This window comes from Rhinatrema bivittatum, chromosome 9, assembly GCF_901001135.1.
Source record: "Rhinatrema bivittatum chromosome 9, aRhiBiv1.1, whole genome shotgun sequence".
Lineage (NCBI taxonomy): Eukaryota > Metazoa > Chordata > Amphibia > Gymnophiona > Rhinatrematidae > Rhinatrema > Rhinatrema bivittatum.
This window is the reverse complement of record NC_042623.1, coordinates 178,340,387-178,365,208: the sequence shown is the minus strand read 5'-3', so window position 1 is coordinate 178,365,208 and position 24,822 is coordinate 178,340,387. Positions and strand designations below refer to the sequence as shown.

The window sequence follows — 24,822 nt, the reverse complement described above, 5'->3', positions numbered from 1 at the left end:
GGGGTTAAAGGGGCTCTTAGGGAAGATAAGGCCATTGCAGAAAGACTAAATTAATTCTTTGCTTCTGTGTTTACTAATGAGGATGTTGGGGAGATACCTGTTCTGGAGATGGTTTTCAAGGGTGATGAGTCATACGAACTGAACCAAATCATTGTGAATTGGGAATATGTAGTAGGCCAAATTGACAAACTAAATAGCAAATCACCTGGACTGGATGGTATGCATCCTAGGGTACTGAAGGAACCCAAAAATGAAATTTCAGACCTATTAGTAAAAATGTGTAACCTATCATTAAAATCATCCATTATACCTGAAGACTGGAGGGTGGCCAATGTAACCCCAATATTTAAAAAAGGCTCCAGGGGCGATCCGGGTAACTATAGATCAGTGAGCCTGACTTCAGTGCCGGGAAAAATAGTGGAAAATATTCTCAAGATCAAAATCGTAGAGCATATAGAAAGACATGATTTAATGGAACAGAGTCAACATGGATTTACCCAAGGCAAGTCTTGCCTCACAAATCTGCTTCATTTTTTTGAAGGGGGTAATAAACGTGGATAAAGGTGAACAGGTAGATGTAGTGTATTTGGATTTTCAGAAGGTGTTTGACAAAGTCCCTCATGAGAGGCTTCTAAGAAAACTTAAAAGTCATGGGATAGGAGCCCCTCACCCCTTCCCATTCTTTGGAGAATTCAGTAATGCAGGAGTCTAAAGAAAACAGGGACAGAAACTATTTCCCTCCCCATACAAACTCATTCTAAATCCATGGTGTATGAGGACAGGGATTCTGTAATGACCTATGGGGAGTAATTCACATAAGCAAACAATCTGTTTGCCCTTCTGCCACTACGACATGGAATGTATGTCATAAGTCTTTTTGGGCAGACCCCACACTCTTATGAGTACCTGTGTAATCATGCATGCCTCTTCCTCCTAGCCTACAGCGTGAGTCCTCAGAGGGTGATAATTAGTGGGCAGCATGCAGAGCAGAGGTGTGAAGGGGTAAAAAAATGTGTTTAGTTTTTCAGTTCATTTTCAGAAAGGGGTTCCCACGAATTTCAATTTGTTTACAGTTTATTTTTATTTCTTTCATTAAAATAACAAAAATAAACATTAAAAAATACCCCTGAAAATAAAAGAAACAGAGCCTCTCAAGGCCTTTCGTCCTCACAACCCATTCCTCCCACCTGGAAAAATGGCAGGGCTAGAATCATCCCTGGCACCCAGTCTGGGGCCGGGATCCACTTGCGAGGTCTTGAGGGAGGGGTCTTTTGGGATCTGCCATAACCTTGGCCTAGGCCCTATGCAAGGCCCTGACTTGGAGGCCTGGACACGATGCCTTAGCTTAGGCCTGACACCAAGCCCTAGGCTGGACACCAAAGCCTTGGCCTTGGCACAGGCTCTGACACGATGCCAGGGCTCATTCAGGAGAAAGGATCCAGACCCCTGGGCCTTGGCCTAGGGCAAAGCCTGGACCCAGGCCTGATGTTGTGGTCTGACTTGTGTCTGGGTTCTGGCCTAGGCCAAGGCTCAGGAATCAGGACCGGCCTTTATACTGGGTCCCAGCTTAGGACCTGGGCTTGGGCTGAGGCCTAGGTGTCAGAACCAGGCCCTTATGCAAGGCCCTGGCATTGAGCCTGGGTTCAAGTTTTATCCTAGGCCGAGGCCCAGGAGTTGGGATCCAGCCTCCAGATCGAGCTCTTGTGTTGGGCCTGAGCCTGGGCCTTGTTCTAGGCCCAGGCCCAGGAATTGGGACACAGTCCCAGGCCTGGCCACAATGTCAGGTGAGTGGGGAATGGGAAATTTACCGACACTGGAAAATTTTTTCAGGGGGGTCTGGGCCTTTGCTTGGGACTTGGCTGAGACACCAGCATCAGTCCTGGGCCTAGGCAGAGACCCTCCCCAGTATTGCATTTGGGTGTAGGCTGCGGCCCTTGTGTCGGTGTGGCCTATGCCTAGGCAAGATCCCAGCCTCAGGCCTAGAAAAGAGATTTGTTGGGGCAGCATGGATTCTGTGGATGAAGGTTTCATGAATGGAGAAATCCTCTTTCTTTCTGCATTCTGTTTGGGACCAGTTCTCGTCACTGCAGTGTGTGCCAAACCTGCCTTATTCCAGATTGGCGATACCCAGGGACTTTCTGTGTGGGGAGGGTTTGCTTTTGAAAAGGAAGAACTGCTTTTCACAATAGACATTTTCCCAACCTCAGCTAGCTCTGCTTAGAAATCACAGGCTCATTCTTAGAAATACACAGAGGGGGTTTCCTTTCAGGGTATCAGCGGGAATGGCCTCTGCAGATCACTGGCTATGTAAGAATGAATATTTTGGAGGGAAACTTAATGAGTTATTTTGCAAGATTTTAATGTTCACAGAAATGCAGTAATGAACCTTGGCAGAGACCACAGAATGTGGGCTATGACCGGTTTTCAATCATTTACCAGGATGATATCTAATCAGAAATTGAAAGAAAAGATATTACCTAGAGAAAAAAATTTGTCTTGTAAAATATATTAGGAAAACAAATAAAAGGAAATGTAGAAATAAAATAAAAACTGGGACAACAACAACAGAATGAAATGATGCAGCTATTTTGAAGGGTTTTGCAACAGATTCCTCCGGAAGGGTGAGGGAGTAGGATGTTCTGATCAATTGTAGGATTCTTTAGTAACGTGGTCTATCATAGCTCAGGGGGAAGGATGTTCTGATCAATTGTAGGATTCTTTAGTAACGTGCTCTATCATAGCTCAGGGGAAGGATGTTCTGATCAATTGTAGGATTCTTTAGTAATGTGGTCTATCATAGCTCAGGGGGAAGGATGTACTGATCTGTTATAAGGTTCTTTAGTAACGTGGTCTATCATAGCTCAGGGGGAAGGATGAACTGATCTGTTGTAAAGTTCTTTAGTAACGTGGTCTATCATAGCTCAGGGGGAAGGATGTACTGATCTGTTGTAAGGTTCTATAGTAACGTGGTCTATCATAGCTCAGGGGAAGGATGTACTGATCTGTTGTAAGGTTCTTTAGTAACGTGGTCTATCATAGCTCAGGGGGAAGGATGTACTGATCTGTTATAAGGTTCTTTAATAATGTGGTCTATCATAGCTCAGGGGGAAGGATGCACTGATCTGTTGTAAGGTTCTCTAGCTATGTGGTCTATCATAGCTCAGGGGGAAGGATGTACTGATCTGTTGTAAGGTTCTCTAGCTATGTGGTCTATCATAGCTCAGGGGGAAGGATGCAATGATCTGTTGTAAGGTTCTTTAGTAACGTGGTCTATCATAGCTCAGGGGGAAGTATGTACTGATCTGATGTAAGGTTCTTTAGCTACTTGGTCTATCATAGCTCAGGGGGAAGGATGTACTGATCTGTTGTAAGGTTCTTTAGCTACATGGTCTATCAAAACTCAGGGGAAAGGATGTACAGATCTGTTGTAAGGTGCTTTAGTAAGTGGTCTATCATAGCTCAGGGGGAAGGATGTACTGATCTGTTGTAAGGTTCTTTAGTAACGTGGTCTATCATAGCTCAGGGGGAAGGATGTACTGATCTGTTGTAAGGTGCTTTAGTAAGTGGTCTATCAAAGCTCATGGGGAAGGATGCACGGATCTGTTGTAAGGTTCTTTAGTAACGTGGTCTATCATAGCTCAGGGGGAAGGATGTTCTGATCTGTTGTAAGGTACTTTAGTAACGTGGTCTATCATAGCTCAGGGGGAAGGATGCACTGATCTGTTGTAAGGTTCTATAGTAACGTGGTCTATCATAGCTCAGGGGGAAGGATGTACAGATCTGTTGTAAGGTTCTCTAGCTATGTGGTCTATCATGGTTCAGGGGAAGGATGTTCTGATCAATTGTAGGATTCTTTAGTAACTTGGTCTATCATAGCTCATGGGAAGGATGCACTGATCTGTTGTAAGGTTCTTTAGTAACATGGTCTATCATAGCTCAGGGGGAAGGATGTACTGATCTGTTGTAAGGTTCTTTAGCTACGTGGTCTATCATAGCTCAGGGGGAAGGATGTACTGATCTGTTGTAAGGTTCTATAGTAACGTGGTCTATCATAGCTCAGGGGGAAGGATGTACTGATCTGTTGTAAGGTGCTTTAGTAAGTGGTCTATCATAGCTCAGGGGGAAGGATGCACGGATCTGTTGTAAGGTTCTTTAGTAACGTGGTCTATCATAGCTCAGGGGGAAGGATGTTCTGATCTGTTGTAAGGTTCTTTAGTAACGTGGTCTATCATAGCTCAGGGGGAAGGATGTACTGATCTGTTGTAAGGTTCTATAGTAACGTGGTCTATCATAGCTCAGGGGGAAGGATGCACTGATCTGTTGTAAGGTTCTCTAGCTATGTGCTCTATCATAGCTCAGGGGGAAGGATGCACTGATCTGTTGTAAGGTTCTCTAGCTATGTGCTCTATCATAGCTCAGGGGGAAGGATGCACTGATCTGTTGTAAGGTTCTTTAGCTATGTGGTCTATCATAGCTCAGGGGGAAGGATGCACTGATCTGTTGTAAGGTTCTATAGTAACGTGGTCTATCATAGCTCAGGAGGAAGGATGTACAGATCTGTTGTAAGGTTCTCTAGCTATGTGGTCTATCATGGTTCAGGGGAAGGATGTTCTGATCAATTGTAGGATTCTTTAGTAACATGGTCTATCATAGCTCAGGGGGAAGGATGTACTGATCTGTTGTAAAGTTCTATAGTAACGTGGTCTATCATAGCTCAGGGGGAAGATGTACTGATCTGTTGTAAGGTTCTTTTGCTATGTGGTCTATCATAGCTCAGGGAGAAGGATGCAATGATCTGTTGTAAGGTTCTTTAGCTACATGGTCTATCATAGCTCAGGGGGAAGTATGTACTGATCTGTTGTAAGGTTCTTTAGGTACATGGTCTATCATAGCTCAGGGGGAAGGATGTACTGATATGTTGTAAGGTTCTTTAGGAACGTGGTCTATCATAGCTCAGGGGAAGGATGTACTGATCTGTTGTAAGGTTCTTTAGCTACGTGGTCTATCATAGCTCAGGGGGAAGGATGTACTGATCTGTTGTAAGGTTCTTCAGTAACGTGGTCTATCATAGCTCAGGGGGAAGGATGTACAGATCTGTTGTAAGGTTCTTTAGTAACGTGGTCTATCTTAGCTCAGGGGGAAGGATGTACTGATATGTTGTAAGGTTCTTTAGTAACGAGGTCTATCATAGCTCAGGGGGGAAGGATGTACTGATCTGTTGTAAGGTACTTTAGTAACGTGGTCTATCATAGGTCAGGGGGAAGTATGTACTGATCTGATGTAAGGTTCTTCAGTAACGTGGTCTATCATAGCTCAGGGGGAAGTATTTACAGATCTGTTGTAAGGTTCTTTAGTAACGTGGTCTATCAGAGCTCAGGGGGAAGGATGTACTGATCTGTTGTAAGGTTCTTTAGCTATGTGATCTATCATAGCTCAGGGGGAAGGATGCACGGATCTGTTGTAAGGTTCTTTAGCTATGTGGTCTATCATAGCTCAGGGGGAAGGATGTACTGATCTGTTGTGAGGTTCTTTAGCTATGTGATGATCTATCACATTAAGCATATGGCTTAATACAGAGGCAATATGATATTCTCCGTTTCATTTTACATTCCTTTTTGATCATTCCTAACATTCCATTTGCATTTTTGACCCTTGCCACACACTGAGCTGAGGATGTCAATGGATTGCCCTTAAGGACTCCATGGTCCTTTTCCTTTGGTGGTGACTCCCAACACAGAACCCAGCATTGTGTACCTGTAGTTGGGATTATTTTTACTATGTGCATCACCTTGCACTCTTCTACATTAAATTGAATCTGGCATTTAGGTGCCCAGTCTCACAAGTTCACAGTAAATTAGTGAATGATGGCAGATAAAGATCAGCTGAGATTCTTCTTCTCTGGTTTTCTACTACTTTGGGTAAATAAGCATAAAACTTTACATATACAAAAAAGCAGATTCTCACTCTTCCTCCCGTGTCTTCTGATCTCTTGGCTCTTTTCCTAGCATTATCATCTATAGCATGCCCTCAGACTGTTACATGCCAGCTGCCTTCTAAGATATTTACAGCATAACCTGCATTCTCCATCATTCATTGATATTACTGTACATCCATACATTTTACACATACTAAAACCACACTATAAAACACATTCTCATCTTTCTCTGATTCTTACAAGACCAAACTTAATCTGTTTCCTTGTCTTATCAAGTTTTGTAGCCTCCTGCAATTTTTTGCAGTCTGTGTTTTACCTGCTTTGATTTCATCACTTCACTCATTCCACATGCAGTCCTGTGGCTTTACTCAGATAACTTCATTGGCATGGTTCTAGACTGGTCCAACTTTATTCACATGTAATTAAACAGGTTGCTTTTCCACAGGAAACAATGACTTGCAGAGGACCGTGTACCTATGCAGTGAGTTCATGTTAACTGTGGGTCACAACACCATCTGCTAGGCCATGTACTTGTGGAGGAGTGGAGAAGGAGTCTTGTGGTTAGAGAAGTGGCTACAAACCAGGGAAGCCAGGGTTCAAATCCCACTGCTGCTCCTTGTGACCTTGGGCAAGTCACTTCACCCTCCATTTCCTCTCTGGGGACTATACCTGCAGTACCTAAATATAATCCACTTTGAAGTACCAAAAAGTATCAAATAAATAACCCTACAAACAATCAGGTCATCTCCTTCCATGAACTATGCAGGGATCCCAGTCTGACAGAGCACGTTACTAAAAATAACCCCTAGAACCTATCAGGACATTCCTTCCTCCAAATTATGGAAGAAACTCTGTCTGATACATCACACAAGGAAAAGCCCTACAACCAATCAAGACATCTCCTCTCTGAGCTGTTATGGAGCTCCATCTGATAGACCATGTATCTAATATTCCTATAACCCATCAGGTCATCCTCCTGAACTATGCAATCAAAACGTCTCCTCTCTGAGCTGTTATGGAGCTCCATCTGATAGACCATGTATCTAATATTCCTATAACTCATCAGGTCATCCTCCTGAACTATGCAACCACTGCCCCGATTTCCTCTGGTTTCTTCGCAATGCACAGAGCCACCAGGAGATTCAGCTGCGTCCTGATGTAGTCTCTCTTCTCTCAATAACCCCTTCCCTTTTCCCCTCAGGTGTGCAGTGACAGTCCTGCCAGCTGAGCTGCATGCCCCGACGAGCGGCTCCTGATGAAGACATCTTTCCTGGCCCATGCCAGGCGCTGCTGACACGAGGAAGTGGTGAGGAGAGGAAGCAGCTTGGTACAGAGGGCACCTCTCCTTTCTGCCTATTAACAGAGCACTCAGGAGTACTCAGATCAGTATGAAAGGAAAGATGTGTGAAGCTTGCTGGGCAGACTGGATGGGCCGATTGGTCTTCTTCTGCCGTCACTTCTATGTTTCTATGAGGCACCACCTATCCAACGACTGTAAGCAGAAGCTCAAGGAGGCAGGCACACATTCTCTCTTTCACTGACTTTTATTTCAGCTTCAATAAATACAGTTGTCAATAATTAATATTTCCAGCTTTGGAGCACCTCTCTCACACTAAGAAACAATCAAACAGCCAAAGAAAATCAAAAGTTAGACAAGGAATAAAAAAGACTGGGAATTTCATTCTTTCCAAATCCAACATAATACCCCCTCTCCCAGAAGCAGTCCTGTGGGGTGGGGTACATCAGGCTGCCCTGTGCTGGGGGAAGAGGACTTTACACTTTCCCTCCTCCTCATTCACCCCTTGAGCTTGTGCCCGCTCCCTATGCCCCCTTCTTACCTTCTCCAAACCTGCTCTATAGGAGGGCTCTGGCCTAGATGTCAGAAAGGACAGACTGAGCTGGGCATGATTTCCCTGACTGCATGCTGGGAACTATAGTTCTTGCTTTTCTTAAGGAAATCAGAACTACAAGTCCATGCAGGCTGTGGGGTAAATCCAGGACTGGAATAGCAGGATTGGGGTAAACTCCCTTCCCTCCCCTGAGTCTCCCAAAGAGATAAGGAGCCCCTTCCAGTCCTGCCCTGAGGGGAACGGAGTGTCCTGCTGGGGAGAAGTGAGGGCAGGAGCTGGAATTTCCCTGGGGTGGGGAGTGGGAGTGGGCTGCAGGAAGCATGTCCAGAGTGTCCTGAGGAGAGAAGAGAGGAGGGCAGGAGGCAGAGTGCCCTAGCAAGGACAATATGAGGACAGGAGGTGGTGTGAGCGTTGGGGAAATTTGTCTCTGTCCCAACATCCAGCCCTTGACGTCAGGTAGCTCATTCTTACACTGCCCCTGGATCCCCCCAGGAGCCTAGAGAGCCTGCAGCTGGGCAGCTCTGGGGGTGGCACTTAGCAAGGAGATTGACTTCTGCAAAATGCAGAACATGACAATACGCACAGGCACTCACCGTTCACAAAGAAATCCAACTTCCAACATTAAGCTCATCACTCACATCAAAAACAGAGATAAAGATTCCTTCATAAAATGTAACAACAAAACCAGCCCCCCCCCCTCCAAAGTGAGAAAGCAATGCACAGCGGAGGTGAGGTGCATGTAAGCAGCTGAATGTGCAGAATATATAGAAGGCACACGCAGGGGTCACATATGCACAGTGCATGCAGGGGCCCAAGTGTAAGGCTGTGGAGGCTCGGGCACAGTGTATGCAGAGGCTATAAACAGTCCCCGTGTCAAGGTCATGGCTATAGCATATGAAGGCAGCACATACAGAGACTCTGTGTGGCGTATGGAGAGGGCACACGTGTGCTGTAGGTACAGGGCTATGAAGGGGACACGTGAGTGCCATGGATGCAGGGGCTGTGTATGCAGAGCTGATTCTGGCTGTATCATGAGCTGTTCCTTTCTGGTTTGTCCGAGAAATTCGTTCTTGTGACCTTTCATCGTGTAGAAGGAGTCCCCATGTGCTCTCAATGAGATGCCTGCACAAGCACAGCTGGATTTCCATAGGCACATCTGGACACTTGGAAGTATGTCCTCACACATGCAGGGCACTCTTCGAGAGCAGGAGGAAGGCAAGTTTCTGGGTTCATTAGCTGACGGAGAAATGCAATGTCACTCGTGCTGGGGATATTTCTCATTACAGTGGAAGCAATCAGCTTCTGGGACTGCAGTCTCTGGTCCCTGCGTCCACTCGTGCAGTCACTGCAGGGCGTTCGCAGCTGGGAAGAGCACAGAATCCTCACTCACATGGCGTCTTCTGTCTTTCCTTCCTTCTGTCTTTCTTCTCAATCTCTCACAGGTCAGTGGCTCCAGTTGCTTCTCTTCCCTTCCTCTTTTAACTTTTCCTGCTCTTCATCCAAGGAACTCTCTGTACAGAGAAAGTATACACAGAGCAGTAGTAAAAGACATGAAACACAGAGACTGCTCGGGGTCTGCAGCAGATGCGAGGTGACATAAGGAGAGGAGAGGCGAGCAGGGGAGATATGACAGAAACATTCATGACAGGCATTAGCCATACACCACAGGAAAACTTATTTTAAGGGGAAATTCATGAGGCTCCAAGGGCGTAGACTAGGGAAGAAGATCAGAAAATATTTCTCCGTGGAAAGCTGGTGCAGTAGCAGTCTTCAAAAAGACATGGGAGAAGCACAGAGCAGCTTTAGTTGCATAAACACGAGCAGACATTGGAAGCACAACCTACTGGCATGTGTTTAACTGTTTACAGAGGCTCAAACTATTCAGCAATAAGCACTGGGTCTTACAGATTGAATGACAAGTAAGTAATCTTGGTGGAAGTGCAGGTGCTCCTGTGGCCGGGTCTGGCTGGCAGGCTAAGAGTACAGTAATAAATAGAAGTCCTAGAGCGGTGGTTCCCCTAGGGGTCTGCCAGACCATAATACGAGGTCTGTGAAATGTGGGAGGAGATAGGAAAACTTGCGTCAAGAAGAGGCCTGATAGACCCTATTCTTTGGTGGCCGCGGAAGAGAAGGCCCAACAGGTCAGCTGGTGGCTGAAGACCGAAGAGGGCTGCTGGCTCTCCCAATCCCACTGGCAGCCGAGGAATGTAGGAAGCTGTGGGGCTGCTGGCTCACCCCACCCTGCCGGCAGCCGAGGAATGCAGGAGGCAATGGAGCCACTGCCTCACCTGACCTTGCCAGCAGCTGAGGAATGTAGGAGCTATGGGGCTGCTGGCTCACCCGGCAGCCGAGGAATACAGAAGGCAGCAGTACCCCAGCTCTCCTCATTTCACAAGCAACCTGAGGGAGAAGGAGGCTGCTGGAGCCCTCCACCCTGCAGATTCCAGGAGAAAAAGAGGGCGTGGCTTGAGTGAGAGACAGCATGCATGTGTGTGTGAGGGAATATGTATGTGAGTGTGTGTGTGTGAGGGAATATGTATGTGTATGTATGTATGTGTAAATGTGAATAGGTTATTTGTAGATGTGAATAGGTTATTTACTCTTTCGGATAATAGAAGGACTAGGGGGCACTCCATGAAGTTAGCATGGGGCACATTTAAAACTAATCGGAGAAAGTTCTTTTTCACTCAACGCATAATTGAACTCTGGAATTTGTTGCCAGAGGACGTGGTTAGTGCAGTTAGTGTAGCTGTGTTTAAAAAAGGATTGGATAAGTTCTTGGAGGAGAAGTCCATTACCTACTATTAAGTTCACTTAGGGGCGGATTTTAAAAGGCCGGCGCGCCTATTTTGCATAGGCCGCCGGCATGCGCAAAGTCCCGGGGCTTTCGAAAAGGGGAGGGAGGGGGCGTGTCCAGGGGCGGGCGTGCTGCGGCGTTTCGGGGGCGGGCCCAGGGGCGTGGTCGAGGCCTCTGGACCAGCCCCCGGGACCGGAGGACAGAGCGGGGCTGCCGGCCGACGCGCGCAAAGTTACGCCTGCTTTCAGGTGGGGGGAGGGCGAAGAAAAGTTCCGTCCGAGGCCTCAGAGCGGCCTCAGAGGGAACAGGCAGGCCGTGCTGGGCTCGGCGCGCGCAGGTTGCACAAATGTGCACCCCCTTGCGCGCGCCGACCCCGGATTTTATAAGATACGCGCGGCTATGCCTGGTGTGCGAACAAAAGTACGCGATCGCGCAAGTATTTAAAATCTGCCCCTTAGAGAATAGCCACTGCCATTAGCAATGGTAACATGGAATAGACTTAGTTTTGGGTACTTGCCAGGTTCTTATGGCCTGGATTGGCCACTGTTGGAAACAGGATGCTGGGCTTGATGGACCCTTGGTCTGACCCAGTATGGCATATTCTTATGTTCTTATGTGAGTGTGTGTGTGTGTAAGGGAGCATGTGTATGAGAGAGAGGGAGCATGTGTGTGGTTACACATGTGCATATGAAAAAGAGAGAACATATGTGTTTGTGTATGTGTGTGAGAGAGCATGTATGTATGAGAGGGAGCATGTGTGTGTGTGTAAGAGATGGAGTGTGTGTATGACAGAGAGGAAGCGTATATGTGAGCATTTATATGAGAGAGAAATTGTTTTTCTGTGTGTTAGAGAGAGCGTTTTGTGTGTAAGAGAGAGAGGAAGCGTGCGTGTGTATGAGAGAAGAAGGTTGTGCACCCTCTTTCCACATCAGTTATAGAGTGGAAGGACTAAAGAACTTCCCGTGGTTACAACCACGATTTTGGGATTTGTAAGATAAGTAAAAAAATTTGACTTTGGATATTTTTAATTGCATTTAAAATGAGTAATTACTATTTACTTGACAATTTCCCTATCTTTAGGTCAGACAGATGAATCCAGAACCAGTGGGTTATGCACCTCTACCAGCAGGTGGAGACAGAGCAAGCTGATACCACAGTATATATACCCCTGCACATATATCAGCCTGCCAGTATTCTCTTCAAAAGCAAATGTGGACGGACTAACAAAAAACCCGATTAAAAACAGACAACCAGTTCTGTACTCAAATAAGAAACACTGAGCTCAGACAAGCATGTATTAACACTATACTAGGGACTGGATTAACACTTCAGTAATCTTTGGAACCTCTTAGCCATGCAGGAGGACCAAAGCACAAACATTCGGCAGCCAAGGGCAGGAAGCTGGATTCATCTGTCTGTCCTAAAGAAAAGGAAATTATTAGGTAAGTAGTAATTTCTCATTTCTTACCATCCAGTCAGATGAATCCAGAACCAGTGGGATGTACCCAAGCTACTCCTGAATAGGGCAGGAGGGTGCCCACAGTCCAGTCAAAACCGCATGTGCAAAGCTGCGCCCTCCTGGGCTTACACATCCAGACGATAAAACCTGGAAAAAGTGTGTAAGGAGGACCACGTCACAGGTCGGCAAATGTTGATGGGAGACAACAATCTAACCTCTACCCATGACACTGCCTGAGCCCTAGAGGAATGAGCCCTAATCTGAGTGGGCAACAGCTTTTCTAGCCACCACATATGTGACTGTGACCACCTCCTTAATCTAGCGAGCAACTGTCGGCCACGAAGCTAGTTCACCCTGTTTTCCTCCACCAAGAAGGACAAATAAGAGATCCGTCTTTTGGAAAGGTTTAGAAACCTCCAGATATCTCACGACATGTCTCTTGATATCCAAGGGACACAACAGGTGGTATTCCTCTGTTTCTCTTTCCTTATCCAAGGACAGTAAGGAAATGTACTGATTCAAGTGAAAATCTGAGACCACTTTAGGCAAGAAGGAAGGAACAGTATACATCTATATCGTCCCTGGAGTCACCCAAAGGAATGGCTCCCAACAAGACAAGGCCTGTAACACGCCGAACAAATCACCACCAGAAACACTGTTTTCAAGGTCAGTAACAGCAAGGAAAGCTACGCAGAGATTGAAATGTAGGGCCCGCCAAGAAATCCAACACTAGGTAAAGGCTCCACAAAGGAACCGGTAACCACAAGGGAGGACGAAGATGTTTCACTCCCCTCAGGAAACGGAAAACATCAAGATGAGACGATAAGGATCCACCATTCACCTGGCTCCTGAAACAAACAAGAGCCACTATCTGTACCCTCAAAGAATTAAGGGCCAACCCTTTATTCAACCCATCCTATAAAAATTCCAAAATGAGCGGGATCCCAATTGAACGAGGAAGCACTCCTCGATCTTCACACTAAGCTGCAAACACTCTCCAAACCCACACATAGGCTAAGGAAGTGGAGAACTTTCATGCTCATAGCAAAGTGGCAATCACCGCAGAAGAATATCCATGCTTCAACAAGCGAGCCCTCTCAAGGGCCATACCATAAGACAAAAACAAGTTGGATCTTTGTGAAGGACAAGCCCCTGCTGCAATAGGTTCTTGTAGAATGAAAACAAAGGGAGGTTTCTGCCAGTAGTCTTCACAGATCTGCATACCATGGTTTTCTGGGCCAATCTGGGGCCACCAGAAGAACCATCCTGCTATGGCCTTCGATACTTCAAACCATTCTTCCCAATAGGGACCACGGGGAAAGGTATACAGCAACTTGTCTTCTGGCTGGCCTGCTCGAGAGCATCGATCCCTAAGGACTTCGGATCTCTCCTGTGACTGAAGAATCGAGGAACCTTTGCATTGCGAGAAGTCACCAGCAGGTCTATAAATGAAAGATCCCAGTAACCCACTATCAGCTGAAATGCATCTTCTGACAACACCCATTCTCCTGGGTCCAGACTCTCCCTGCTGATGAGATAGTTTGCTCTTACATTATCTTTTCCTGCAAAGTGCGAGGCTGAGATCTCCTGAAGATACACTTCTACCCATTCCATAAATTGCTCTTTCTCCTGTGATACCTGCTGGCTCTTGGTTCTTCCCTGCCGACTGATGTAAGCCACCATCATTGAATTGTCTGACATTATTTGGACCGCTCAACCCGGAGGCCTGCAGATGAACTGTAAGCATGCCAACCAGATCGCCCGGGCTCCCAGCTGATTGATGTTCCAGAGAGACTCCTCTGTATTCCAGTGCCCTTGTGCCATTAGTTCCTAGCGTGAGCTCCTCAACCTTGGAAGCTTGCATCTATCGTGAGTACCAACCAGTCCAGTGACATCAGGGAGACTCCCTTTCTCAGATGATCTGCTTGCAACCACCACTGTAGGTCAGAGCAGACTTCCATCAGCAGGTGGAGCTGAATCGAATAGTCCAGAATCTGCGGGTTCCACTGAAACAGAAAGGAATGCTGGTGGACACATATGCACCCTCACCCATGGTACTACTTCCAGGGTTGCCGCCATCAACCTGAGCACCTGTAAATAGGACCACTCTGTCAGGCGAATAGTGCTCACCCAGAGACATACCTGTGCCATCAACTTTTAAATAAGAGCTTCCAGAAGAAAACCTCTGCTCTGCTTAGTGTTGAAATGTATACCCATATACTCCAACGACTGAGATGGTTGAAAACTACTTTTGGCTAGGTTCACCACCCAACCAAGTGCCTGCAACAAGGAAATCACCTTGCAGATCACCAGATGGCTCTCTTCCAGAGACTTGGCCCAAATCAACCAGTTATCTAAATACGGGTGCACAAGGATCCCATCCTCTCTCGGTTCTGCCACCATTACCACCATAACCTTGGAAAAGGTTCTGGGAGCAGTGGCTAGACCAAAAGGTAGCACTCAAAACTGATAATGGCACCTCAGTACCGCAAAATGCAGAAAACGTTGGTGCTCCAATCAGATAGAAATTTGGAGGTACGCCTCAGACAGATCCAAGGACGTCAGAAATTCCCCCAATTGGATGGCCATTATCACTGAGTGCAATGTCTCCGTGTGAAAGTAAGTCACATGCCAATGATGGTTGACCCATTTGAGATCCAGGATGGGATGAAAGGAGTCCTTCTTCTTGGGCACAATGAAATAAATGGAATATCGGCCTGTATTTACTTGAGACATAGGCAATGGAACCGCAGCCCTCAGACTGAGGAGCCTTGATAGCATACTCTCGACTGCCTGCTTCTTCTGAGGAGAGTGGCAGGGAGACACCATGAACACATCCCGAGAAATACTGCGAAACTCCAGCACATATCCTTTTCTTATTACCTCCAGGAACCACTGATCCAAAATAATCTCGACCCACCTCTCATAAAAGAGAGAGAAGTGTCCCCCTATATCCCTGTTCGTGGGTCAACAAAGCTACATTGAGAGGTTCGGGAGGTTCCACTACCCAAATCCACTCCCTGCTTGGGCTGTCTGGGATGAAAGGACTGAGACCTGCCAAAAGGCCGAGTTCTCTGAAAGGTCACCCCACTGTAGGGACGAAAAAGCCTGGAACCTCTGAGATGACCCCTCATAGCAAAGGGGTGCAGTGACTGCTTCTTATCATCCGGCAATCGTGGAACTGGGGATTCGCCCCACTTACTGGCCAGTTTCTCCAACTCACTTCCAAACAAGAGCGATCCTCTAAAAGGCAATTTTGTAAGATTAGCTTTGGAGGTTGCATCAGCCGCCCAATTTCTCAGCCATAAGTGACGCTTGGCCACTATTACCGAAGCCGCTCTTGTGGCCAAGGTGCGGACCAAATCACAGCCCGCATCTGATAAAAAGGCAGCAGCAGGTTCCATAACTGCCCTGGAATTCACTCCAGAGTCATCAACCTCCTGAGAGAGAAGCAAGGAAGAGCAAGCCACCAGGGAAGAACAGGAAGCTATCTGGAAAGTCATTGCCTCTGCTTCAAATGCTTGCTTAAGGATGGCCTCAATCCTCCTATCATGCACAACCATCAAGGCCGCTCCTCATGGGGATGGTCGTCCATTTAGAGATGGCACAGACAAGTGTATGCACTTTCAGAAAATGCAGATGCTCTCTCACCACTGGATCCAGGGGAGTACAGGCCTTCCAAGCTCTACCCCTCTTTAAAATTTGCTTCTGGGGCATCCCATTCAAGATCAATCAGTTCTTGAATGGCCTCCATAACTCGGGAAAAAAAACCCCCAAGAGGCTTTACTCAAAGAAACCAAAATGGGATTTTTCTTTGGCTCAGACATGGAATCTGCTCCAGGAACTCCCAGTATCTGCAATATCTGGAAAATAAGAGCCGGCAATTCATCTCTATGAAAGAACCACAACATAGTCCTATATGGTTCCAGCCCCTGAGGAACTTCCCCATCCTCCAGGGAGTCAGGATCTGCCTCATCATCAGCGCCATCCAGATTCCTGTCAGAAGCACCTGCAGCTTCAGGTGGATTTCAGTGCTTAAACTTACTGGAAGAGGGAGAGGCCACCGCCTGAGGATCTGCACGGACACGCTTGGATGGTGCTGAGGACTGAGCCTGAAGGAAGGATTGCAATCTTTGAAACAATTCTACCCAAGAAAAGGCAAAAGGATTCACGCCAAGAATAGAAGGCACTTGTGCAGTGCTCACTGAGCTGTCTTCCCTTGCTGAGGAACCAGGCGTCCCTCCTGACATATCCTTAACCCGACCATCATCCAGCTGAGGAGACCCAGGCTTAGTAAAATCAGAGGAAGATAATTCTCTCTGAGCCTCTAAGCTGCAGTGGCAAGTTAGAGGGCCCTTCAGGCTGAGATGCCCTAATGTGACAGGGCACAGAGAGAAAGGCGCTTTGGTTTCTTACCCACTGGCACCATTAATCCGTCAGTACGTTTAACATGCGACCGAAGATGTACGTCCAACTGAAGCTGCGCTGAAATAATATTTATGTGCACACAAAATTTAAGTGTCCTAAGTTTTGCTGCCAAAAAGCTAAGCGCACTGTTACCGCTATGCGAGAAAGTAAGCGCACAGGCCGCATGCACCAATTTGATGCACAGGACGCACTTTCGCACACCTGTAGTGGGCAGCCAACCAAGCAGAAAAAAGCGCAGGAAAATGCCGCTGTGGCCTACCATGTGGCTCACAAAGAAAGAAGCCTAAAGGCAGGGGCTTAACCCAACAGGGCTACTGAACCGTCCAGGCTGCCCAGTTCCCCTAACCCCTACAGGGGCGGGAACGGACATTGGGATGGCGTGCCAAGTATGGAGACCGGATGACGTCCTAAACTAACCCCTCCACTCTGCCTTTGACTGTTTCTTCTTTTCTTTTTTTTTTAATAACACGTGAGCTCAGCCCTTCCTGATTGAGTACAGACACGATTTCCAGCTGCAGGGTGAGTAGGCATAGGCCGAAACCACCACACTTGGCCTCCTGCAGCTGCTGCCTTTAAGCTGTACAATCAGCTAAGTCCACGCCGGCTAAAAAAACAGCTATCAGACCAAGGCACACATCTGAGGGACCACGGAAATCACCTCAGGAATTCTCAACTGGGGGAGAGACCATTTGGTATCACTGCAGGAGAGCGGTGCAATTAATTTTCCTTTACAAATTCTCCTTCTAAAAGCTGAAGCAATCCCCAGTAGGGAGATGCACATCCACCATCTGCTAGAGACGGAGAATTCTGGCAGACTGATGTCATTGCAGGAGTATATATACCGTGACATCAGTTTGCTTCATCTCCATTTGCTGATAGAGGTGCATAACCCATTGTTCTGGATTCATCTGTCTGGATGTTAAGAAAAGATTGACAAAAAAAGTTGGGACCTCTGATTATATTACATAAGGGCTTAGCAACTATCAGGTTGCAGTTCGAGCGTTGCGATGGTTCAGCCCTGAACATGACAGTCCGCATAACATGATAATATTAAGTGTATATTGATATATGTCATATTAGATTTATTAAAAATACTCATGTGGAATCAGATTATTCATTAGCATGTTCCTAAAACAAGCGGATGCACAGGCACGTACATGTATGCACACAGACACATTCATATACATTTACGCACATTCACATACATGTACACACACACTCATGCATGTACACATTCACATATGCATGCAGACAGGCACATAGTAACACGTATGTATGCATAGGCATGCACAGACACACACACAAGGACACACATGCATACATGCACAGGCACACATTCATATACATGCATGCACAGAAACATGCATGCATAGGCACACATGCACACACATAAGAACATAAGAACATAAGAAAATGCCATACTGGGTCAGACCAAGGGTCCATCAAGCCCAGCATCCTGTTTCCAACAGTGGCCAATCCAGGCCATAAGAACCTGGCAAGATCCCAAAAACTAAGTCTATCCCATGTTACCATTGCTAATGGCAGTGGCTATTCTCTAAGTGAACTTAATAGCAGGTAATGGACTTCTCCTCCAAGAACTTATCCAATCCTTTTTTAAACACAGCTATATTAACTGCACTAACCACATCCTCTGGCAACAAATTCCAGAGTTTAATTGTGCGTTGAGTAAAAAAGAACTTTCTCCGATTAGTTTTAAATGTGCCCCATGCTAACTTCATGGAGTGCCCCCTAGTCTTTCTACTATCTGAAAGAGTAAATAACCGATTCACATCTACCCGTTCTAGACCTCTCATGATTTTAAACACCTCTATCATATCCCCCCTCAGTTGTCTCTTCCCCAAGCTGAAAAGTCCTAATCTCTTTAGTCTTTCCTCATAGGGGAGTTGTTCCATTCCCCTTATCATTTTGGTAGCTCTTCTCTGTACCTTCTCCATCGCAATTATATCTTTTTTGAGATGCGGCGACCAGAATTGTACACAGTATTCAAGGTGCGGTCTCACCATGGAGCGATACAGAGGCATTATGACATTTTCCGTTTTATTCACCATTCCCTTCCTAATAATTCCCAACATTCTGTTTGCTTTTTTGACTGCCGCAGCACACTGTACTGACGATTTCAATGTGTTATCCACTATGACACCTAGATCTCTTTCTTGGGTTGTAGCACCTAATATGGAACCCAACATTGTGTAATTATAGCATGGGTTATTTTTCCCTATATGCATCACCTTGCACTTATCCACATTAAATTTCATCTGCCATTTGGATGCCCAATTTTCCAGTCTCACAAGGTCTTCCTGCAATTTATCACAATCTGCTTGTGATTTAACTACTCTGAACAATTTTGTGTCATCTGCAAATTTGATTATCTCACTCGTCGTATTTCTTTCCAGATTATTTATAAATATATTGAAAAGTAAGGGTCCCAATACAGATCCCTGAGGCACTCCACTGTTCACTCCCTTCCACTGAGAAAATTGTCCATTTAATCCTACTCTCTGTTTCCTGTCTTTTAGCCAGTTTGCAATCCACGAAAGGACATCGCCACCTAACCCATGACTTTTTACTTTTACTAGAAGCCTCTCATGAAGAACTTTGTCAAACGCCTTCTGAAAATCCAAGTATACAATATCTACTGGTTCACCTTTATCCACATGTTTATTAACTCCTTCAAAAAAGTAAAGAAGATTTGTGAGGCAGGACTTGCCTTGGGTAAAGCCATGCTGACTTTGTTCCATTAAACCATGTCTTTCTATATGCTCTGTGAATTTAATCTTTAGAATAGTTTCCACTATTTTTCCTGGCACTGAAGTCAGGCTAACCGGTCTGTAGTTTCCCGGATCGCCCCTGGAGCCCTTTTTAAATATTGGGGTTACATTTGCTATCCTCCAGTCTTCAGGTACAATGGATGATTTTAATGATAAGTTACAAATTTTTACTAATAGGTCTGAAATTTCATTTTTTAGTTCCTTCAGAACTCTGGGGTGTATACCATCCGGTCCAAACATTCACATACATGCATGCACAGAAACATGCATGCATGCACAGGCACACACACACACACACACATGTAGGCATGCACATCCAAACATTCATACACATGCACACACGGGCACATGCATGCATGTACACAGGCACTGACCTCTGCATTTGGAGCAGCACCTGTTTTCTCCTTTCATGTTACTGTTGCAGGTTGCACTGGAACAATCCTGTCGCTGGCACTGGGTAACACCCTCCTAAAGAGACCAAAGAGCAAATCTGGGTTATGATCATTTCAAAACAGCAACAGCACAAGGAGCAGTTCATGCATAGAAACTTTACACTATGTTATCTAGGCAGACACCCAGCTCTCATACACAGGGATAGGACCGTGACACAGGGCCCCCAACTCCCATACACAGGGACAGGACTGTGACACAGGGCCCCCAGCTCCCATATACAGGGAAGGACCATGATACAAGATCCCCAGCTCCCATACACAAGGACAGGACCATAACACAGGGCCCCCAGCTCCCATACACAGGGACAGGACCGTGACACAGGACCCCCAGCTCCCTTACACAGGGACAGGACTATGACACAGGGCTCCCACCCATTATCAGGGACAGGATGTGAAACAGGGCCCCCAGCTCCCATACACAGGGTCAGGACTGTGATACAAGTTCCCCAGCTCCCATACACAGGGACAGGACCATAACACAGGGACAGGATTGTGACACAGGGCCCCCCCAGCTCCCATACACAGGGAAGTTCTGTAACAAAAGGCCATCAGATCCTATATAGGACACTGTTCTGTTCACAGGACTGAGATTATGACATCTGCAGGCCTGTAACACAGGACACTCAGCTCCAATACCCAGGGCTGGGTATGTGATACAGGGGCCCCATTTCTCATACAGAGAGGTAGGGATATGATACAGAAGTCATGATTCCCATACAAAGAAGCAAGGCTATAATACAGGGGCTACCAGCTCCTGCACAGAGAATCCAGTCTGTGGTGCATTTCTGGTATTAAGAGAATCAGGGTGTGACACATTGCTGGTACTAAGGGCATGGCACATTACTGGTAGTAGCCTCCTGTAGATAGCAGTACTCACCACACACCAGCAAGTGATACACTTCATTTCTCCAAATGGGGGTATTGTGGGGTGCCAACTCTCATTGTTCGGGTACCAATGTCTTCCAAATTTGCAGGCTCTGGGAGCATCTGACTGCATCATATCCAAGAGCTCAAGGGAGCTCTTCTCTTCTAAGGAAAGAAATCGGGAGTGTCAAAAAAGATATTCCAACCTTCTTCTACACCTCTGTCAATCCAGACCTATTTTAATCCAGGTGGACTATAATCCTCATTTTACACCTTCTCCCCACTTCATTACTGTCCATCAAACCTGTCCTATGATCTCCTGCATTCTGCTCCATGTCCTCACAAGTAAAGCCCATCCCTCCATTAGCACCTCCTCTGACCATATCTTGCCCAACAGCACTGGTATTCTCCATGTGACCATCAGCAGCCCCACCTCAGGGTTTCTTGGAGGCATTGCTGTCTTAGCTAGAGCAGATTTCAAGTGCAGCTCTCTGTCATCTCACTCTTCTTCCTGCCGCAGCTCTCTGTCATCTCACTCTTCTTCCAGCCTCAGCCTTTCATCACCCACCAAAGCTGTGCCCCTCTTCCTCTCCTCTCGCTGATCCCTCGCTTCACCACATCTCAGGCTTCTTGGGAACATTGACTTCCATTCTGATAAGTGCTGTCAGGTTTGACTTCTTGGTTTAATCTTCAGTAAATACACAGCACAAATGGAGGCAATTTTAGTATGTTTCAAAATTCCCTTAAATTTATTCTGGTACTAAAGGGCCTGCCTGCATTGCGCCTGCTATGTCTGTGCAATTGCTTAGCAGTGGGAAACCCTATGCACCCATCTGAAAATTCAATTGCACACCTGCAGGTTACTTCCCTGAGCTAAGCTCGTTCCGAGGATAAAAGAACACGTGGCGTGAATCACTCACTATGTGCGGGTAAATCTTCAAATCAGTGCATCTCCCGAAACCTCATGATTTTCTGTTTTGTCTTTTCTGCACATTTGACCTTCTAATTAGTGAGACTCTGCTTGCACCCTTTTCTGTTCTGGACGTTGCTTTCTCTGATCACTTCTCCCACCTCTGCTGGATGCCTGTTCCAGATGCCCCCCACCCTCTCAGGGAACAAATATTTCCCCACTTTTGACTGTTAGTTCTTCTTCTTCCATTTGATTGATGGCCATTGGCGTTCTGCGTGACAAACGTACGATTTTGAACTTTTTTATCCACATGACAGGCACACTTTTCCTGCTTGCATCTTCACTTTATCTTCTAAATGAGGGGCATACATCGATCATCATCAACGTTTACTTTTTGTCGCGCTTTTCCACCGTAAGTGTTCAAAGCGTGTTGCATCATAATTAGAATGGTATAGCATCAATCCAGCAGCAAGTTACAGTATCAACAGCAGAGAGAACAGCAGGATCTGGTGGGATTAAGAATGAGAGAATCGGAGGCAGGGGCCTCCCCAATGTGTCCTGGGGATCCCCACAGCAAGTCAGGTGTTCAGGATCGCCGCAATGTATATGCACAAGTTAAATTTGCTCATCCTTGGTCTCCGGTGCACGTACATTTATCTCATGCATATTGGACTGGATTTTCAAAAGTGCTGCCATACACTTGGTTTAGCCTCTAAATTAAATTGATTTCCAGAGGAAGTAAGCAGCTAGATTTAGGCCTGCCACACAGATGGCATAAGAACAGGTAAAGAAAAGGGGAATCAAAGCCCAGCATGCTGAGTCTGGCTGGTCAGGGTCACAAGTACCCGTCAGATCCCCAACAGTCGATCTATTTCTTGGATCACACTCTCTGGGATACGCGCTGGCTTTCCCAAATCTAACTTGGCTAATAAGTGCTTATGGAGTTTTCCTTCAGGAACTTGGTCCCAATCCTCTTTTGAACCCCACTATCTTAGGTGCCTTGACCACATCCTCTGGCAACAGATTCCACAGCTTGATTGTGCTGTGAGTAGAAAATACTTCCTACAATTTGTTTTGCATGGCTGGTTTCATGGAACGTCCCCTAGTCCTAGTGTTTGAAAAGGTAAATAACCATTCTCAACAGTCAGAGAGAGTCTTCCATATTATTTCGATTGCCCAGGGGTACAAGACACAGAGCATTATTTTAGTGCTGGATGCAGAGAAGGCTTTCAACAGGCTAGGGTGGCCTTTTCTTTGTGTGGTGCTTAGAGCTTTTTGGTTTGATGAGACCTTTTTAGCTCAGAAACAAACACTCTAATCACACCCTTCTCTTAGAGTCCTTCTCTTTTCCGATATGACGGCACTAGGCAGGGCTGTCTGATATCATCCTTTTGTTTCATCTTGTAGTTGTGTAGGGAGACCCCCAATTTCGGTGTCTTCTTTTTGAGTCTGGCATCTGTACAAGAGGCTCTGGGTGGGGGAGATCTGAGGATGATAATGGTTGCCTGGTTTGGGAAAATTGTTTTATAGATCTGTTGATGTAGCGCTACTAAAGGATGGCATTTTCTATAATGAGCATTGCATTATTTATTTATTTATTTATGTGACAAGCCCTAAGCGGCATACAAAAGAAACACTCATCAAATAAAAGAACCAAATTCCTTTGTTAGTTATGCAGACAGGCATCATAAGATCTGAGTCTGCACTGTAGAGCTAGCTAATATGGTAGAAACAGCAAAAGGCAAGAGAAGCAAAGATGGTATGCGGCTAGTGCATGCTAGAAAATAATTAGAAGCTAAAGTTTACTTTATACAGTAATAAATAAAGTTGTTTACTGCTTAAGTTGACCGTTAGATCACGTGGGCAACACATGAGCTTATGCATAGTTATTAGAATGTAATGAATATTGAAATAGAATAGCAGATACTGACTACTGATTTGTTCATTGCTTATGATCAATATGTTCTGATCATATATAATGTGTGAATTTTATCTGTACCACATCAGAAAGCTTAGGTTCTTGGTCTTTGATGGTAACCTGTTTCATCAGTTTGCATACAATTTGATAAGTGGAATAAAAGAGGAAGTTACTAACTGCCTTCTGCCTTTCACTGATTATTACAAATTCTACTTTTCACTTTTGCATAGAGTTTTGGAAAAATACAAAAAGCCAATTTTGTGGCCTTCTAGGGAATCCCAAAAGGTTTCTCCTTATGGATTTTCCACTTTACAGGCCTACACTCATATCCATCCTGAATGAAAAAGGGAATGGTAACTGAAGTCATCTTAGAATGCATGCTGAAACAATGGAGAAATTACTTACCTGATAATTTCATTTTCCTTAGTGTAAACAGATGGACTTAGGACCAGTGGGTTATGCTCCCCTGCCATAAAATGGAGACGGAGCAAGCTGATGTCACAGTATATATAGTCCTGCAGTGACTCCAGCCTGCTAGTATTCTCTTCAAAAGCAACAGGGCAGGAAGCTGAGTCCATCTGTCTACACTAAGGAAAACAAAATTATCAGATAAGTAATTTCTCCATTTCCTAGCGTGTAGACAGATGGACTCAGGACCAGTGGGATGTACCAAAGCTACTCCCCAACAGAGTGGGAGGCTGCCTGCGGTCCAGTCAACACCGCACATGCAAAGGTTGCATCCTCCTGGGCCTGCACATCCAGACGATAAAACCTGGAAAAAGTGGGTCAGGAGGACCATGTTGCAGCTCGGTAGATATTGATGGGAAACAACAAACTAACCTCTGCCCATGACACTGCCTGTGCCCTAATGGAATGAGCCCTAACCTGAGTAGGCAATGGCTTTGCAGCATCACCATATGCGGCCATAACTACCTCCTTAATCCAGCTAGCTATGGTAGCTGGAGCTCCCTACTTACTCCTGTCATGGAGAACAAACAGACGATCCATCTTTCAAAAAGGTTCAGAAACCTCCAGATACCATACAACAAGTCTCTTGACACAAGAGGCGATATTCCTTCATATCACTGACCTTATCCAGGGATAGTAAGGAGATGGACTGATTCAAATGAAAGTCTGAGACTACCTTGGGAAGAAGAATGGAAAAGTACGCAGCTGTAACGCCCCTGGAATGGCTCCCAGCAAGACAAGGCCTGCAACTCAGAAATTTGATGCGCTGAACATATAGCCACCAAGATCACAGTCTTCAAAGTCAACAACTGCAAGGAAAGGCTATGTAGCAGTCAGAACGTAGGGCTCACCAAAAAATCCAACACCAAGTTAAGACTCCAGAAGGGAGGCCTAAGATGATGCACTCCATTCAAAAAACCAGATCAGATCAAGGTGAGATAATGCACCACCA

At 45.9% G+C, this 24,822-nt stretch overlaps 1 protein-coding gene across 1 annotated transcript in view; it reads right to left on the bottom strand.

The window, feature by feature from the left end:
• Positions 1–7,469: 7,469 nt before the first annotated feature.
• CHRD (chordin) overlaps positions 7,470–24,822 on the bottom strand; it is a gene marked incomplete in the record, with an annotated part of 121,201 nt that continues 103,848 nt past the window's right edge. The window contains 3 exon segments of the mRNA XM_029616866.1: positions 7,470–9,296; positions 19,633–19,726; positions 20,588–20,739. Coding sequence (XP_029472726.1) covers positions 9,229–9,296; positions 19,633–19,726; positions 20,588–20,739 — 314 coding nt within the window.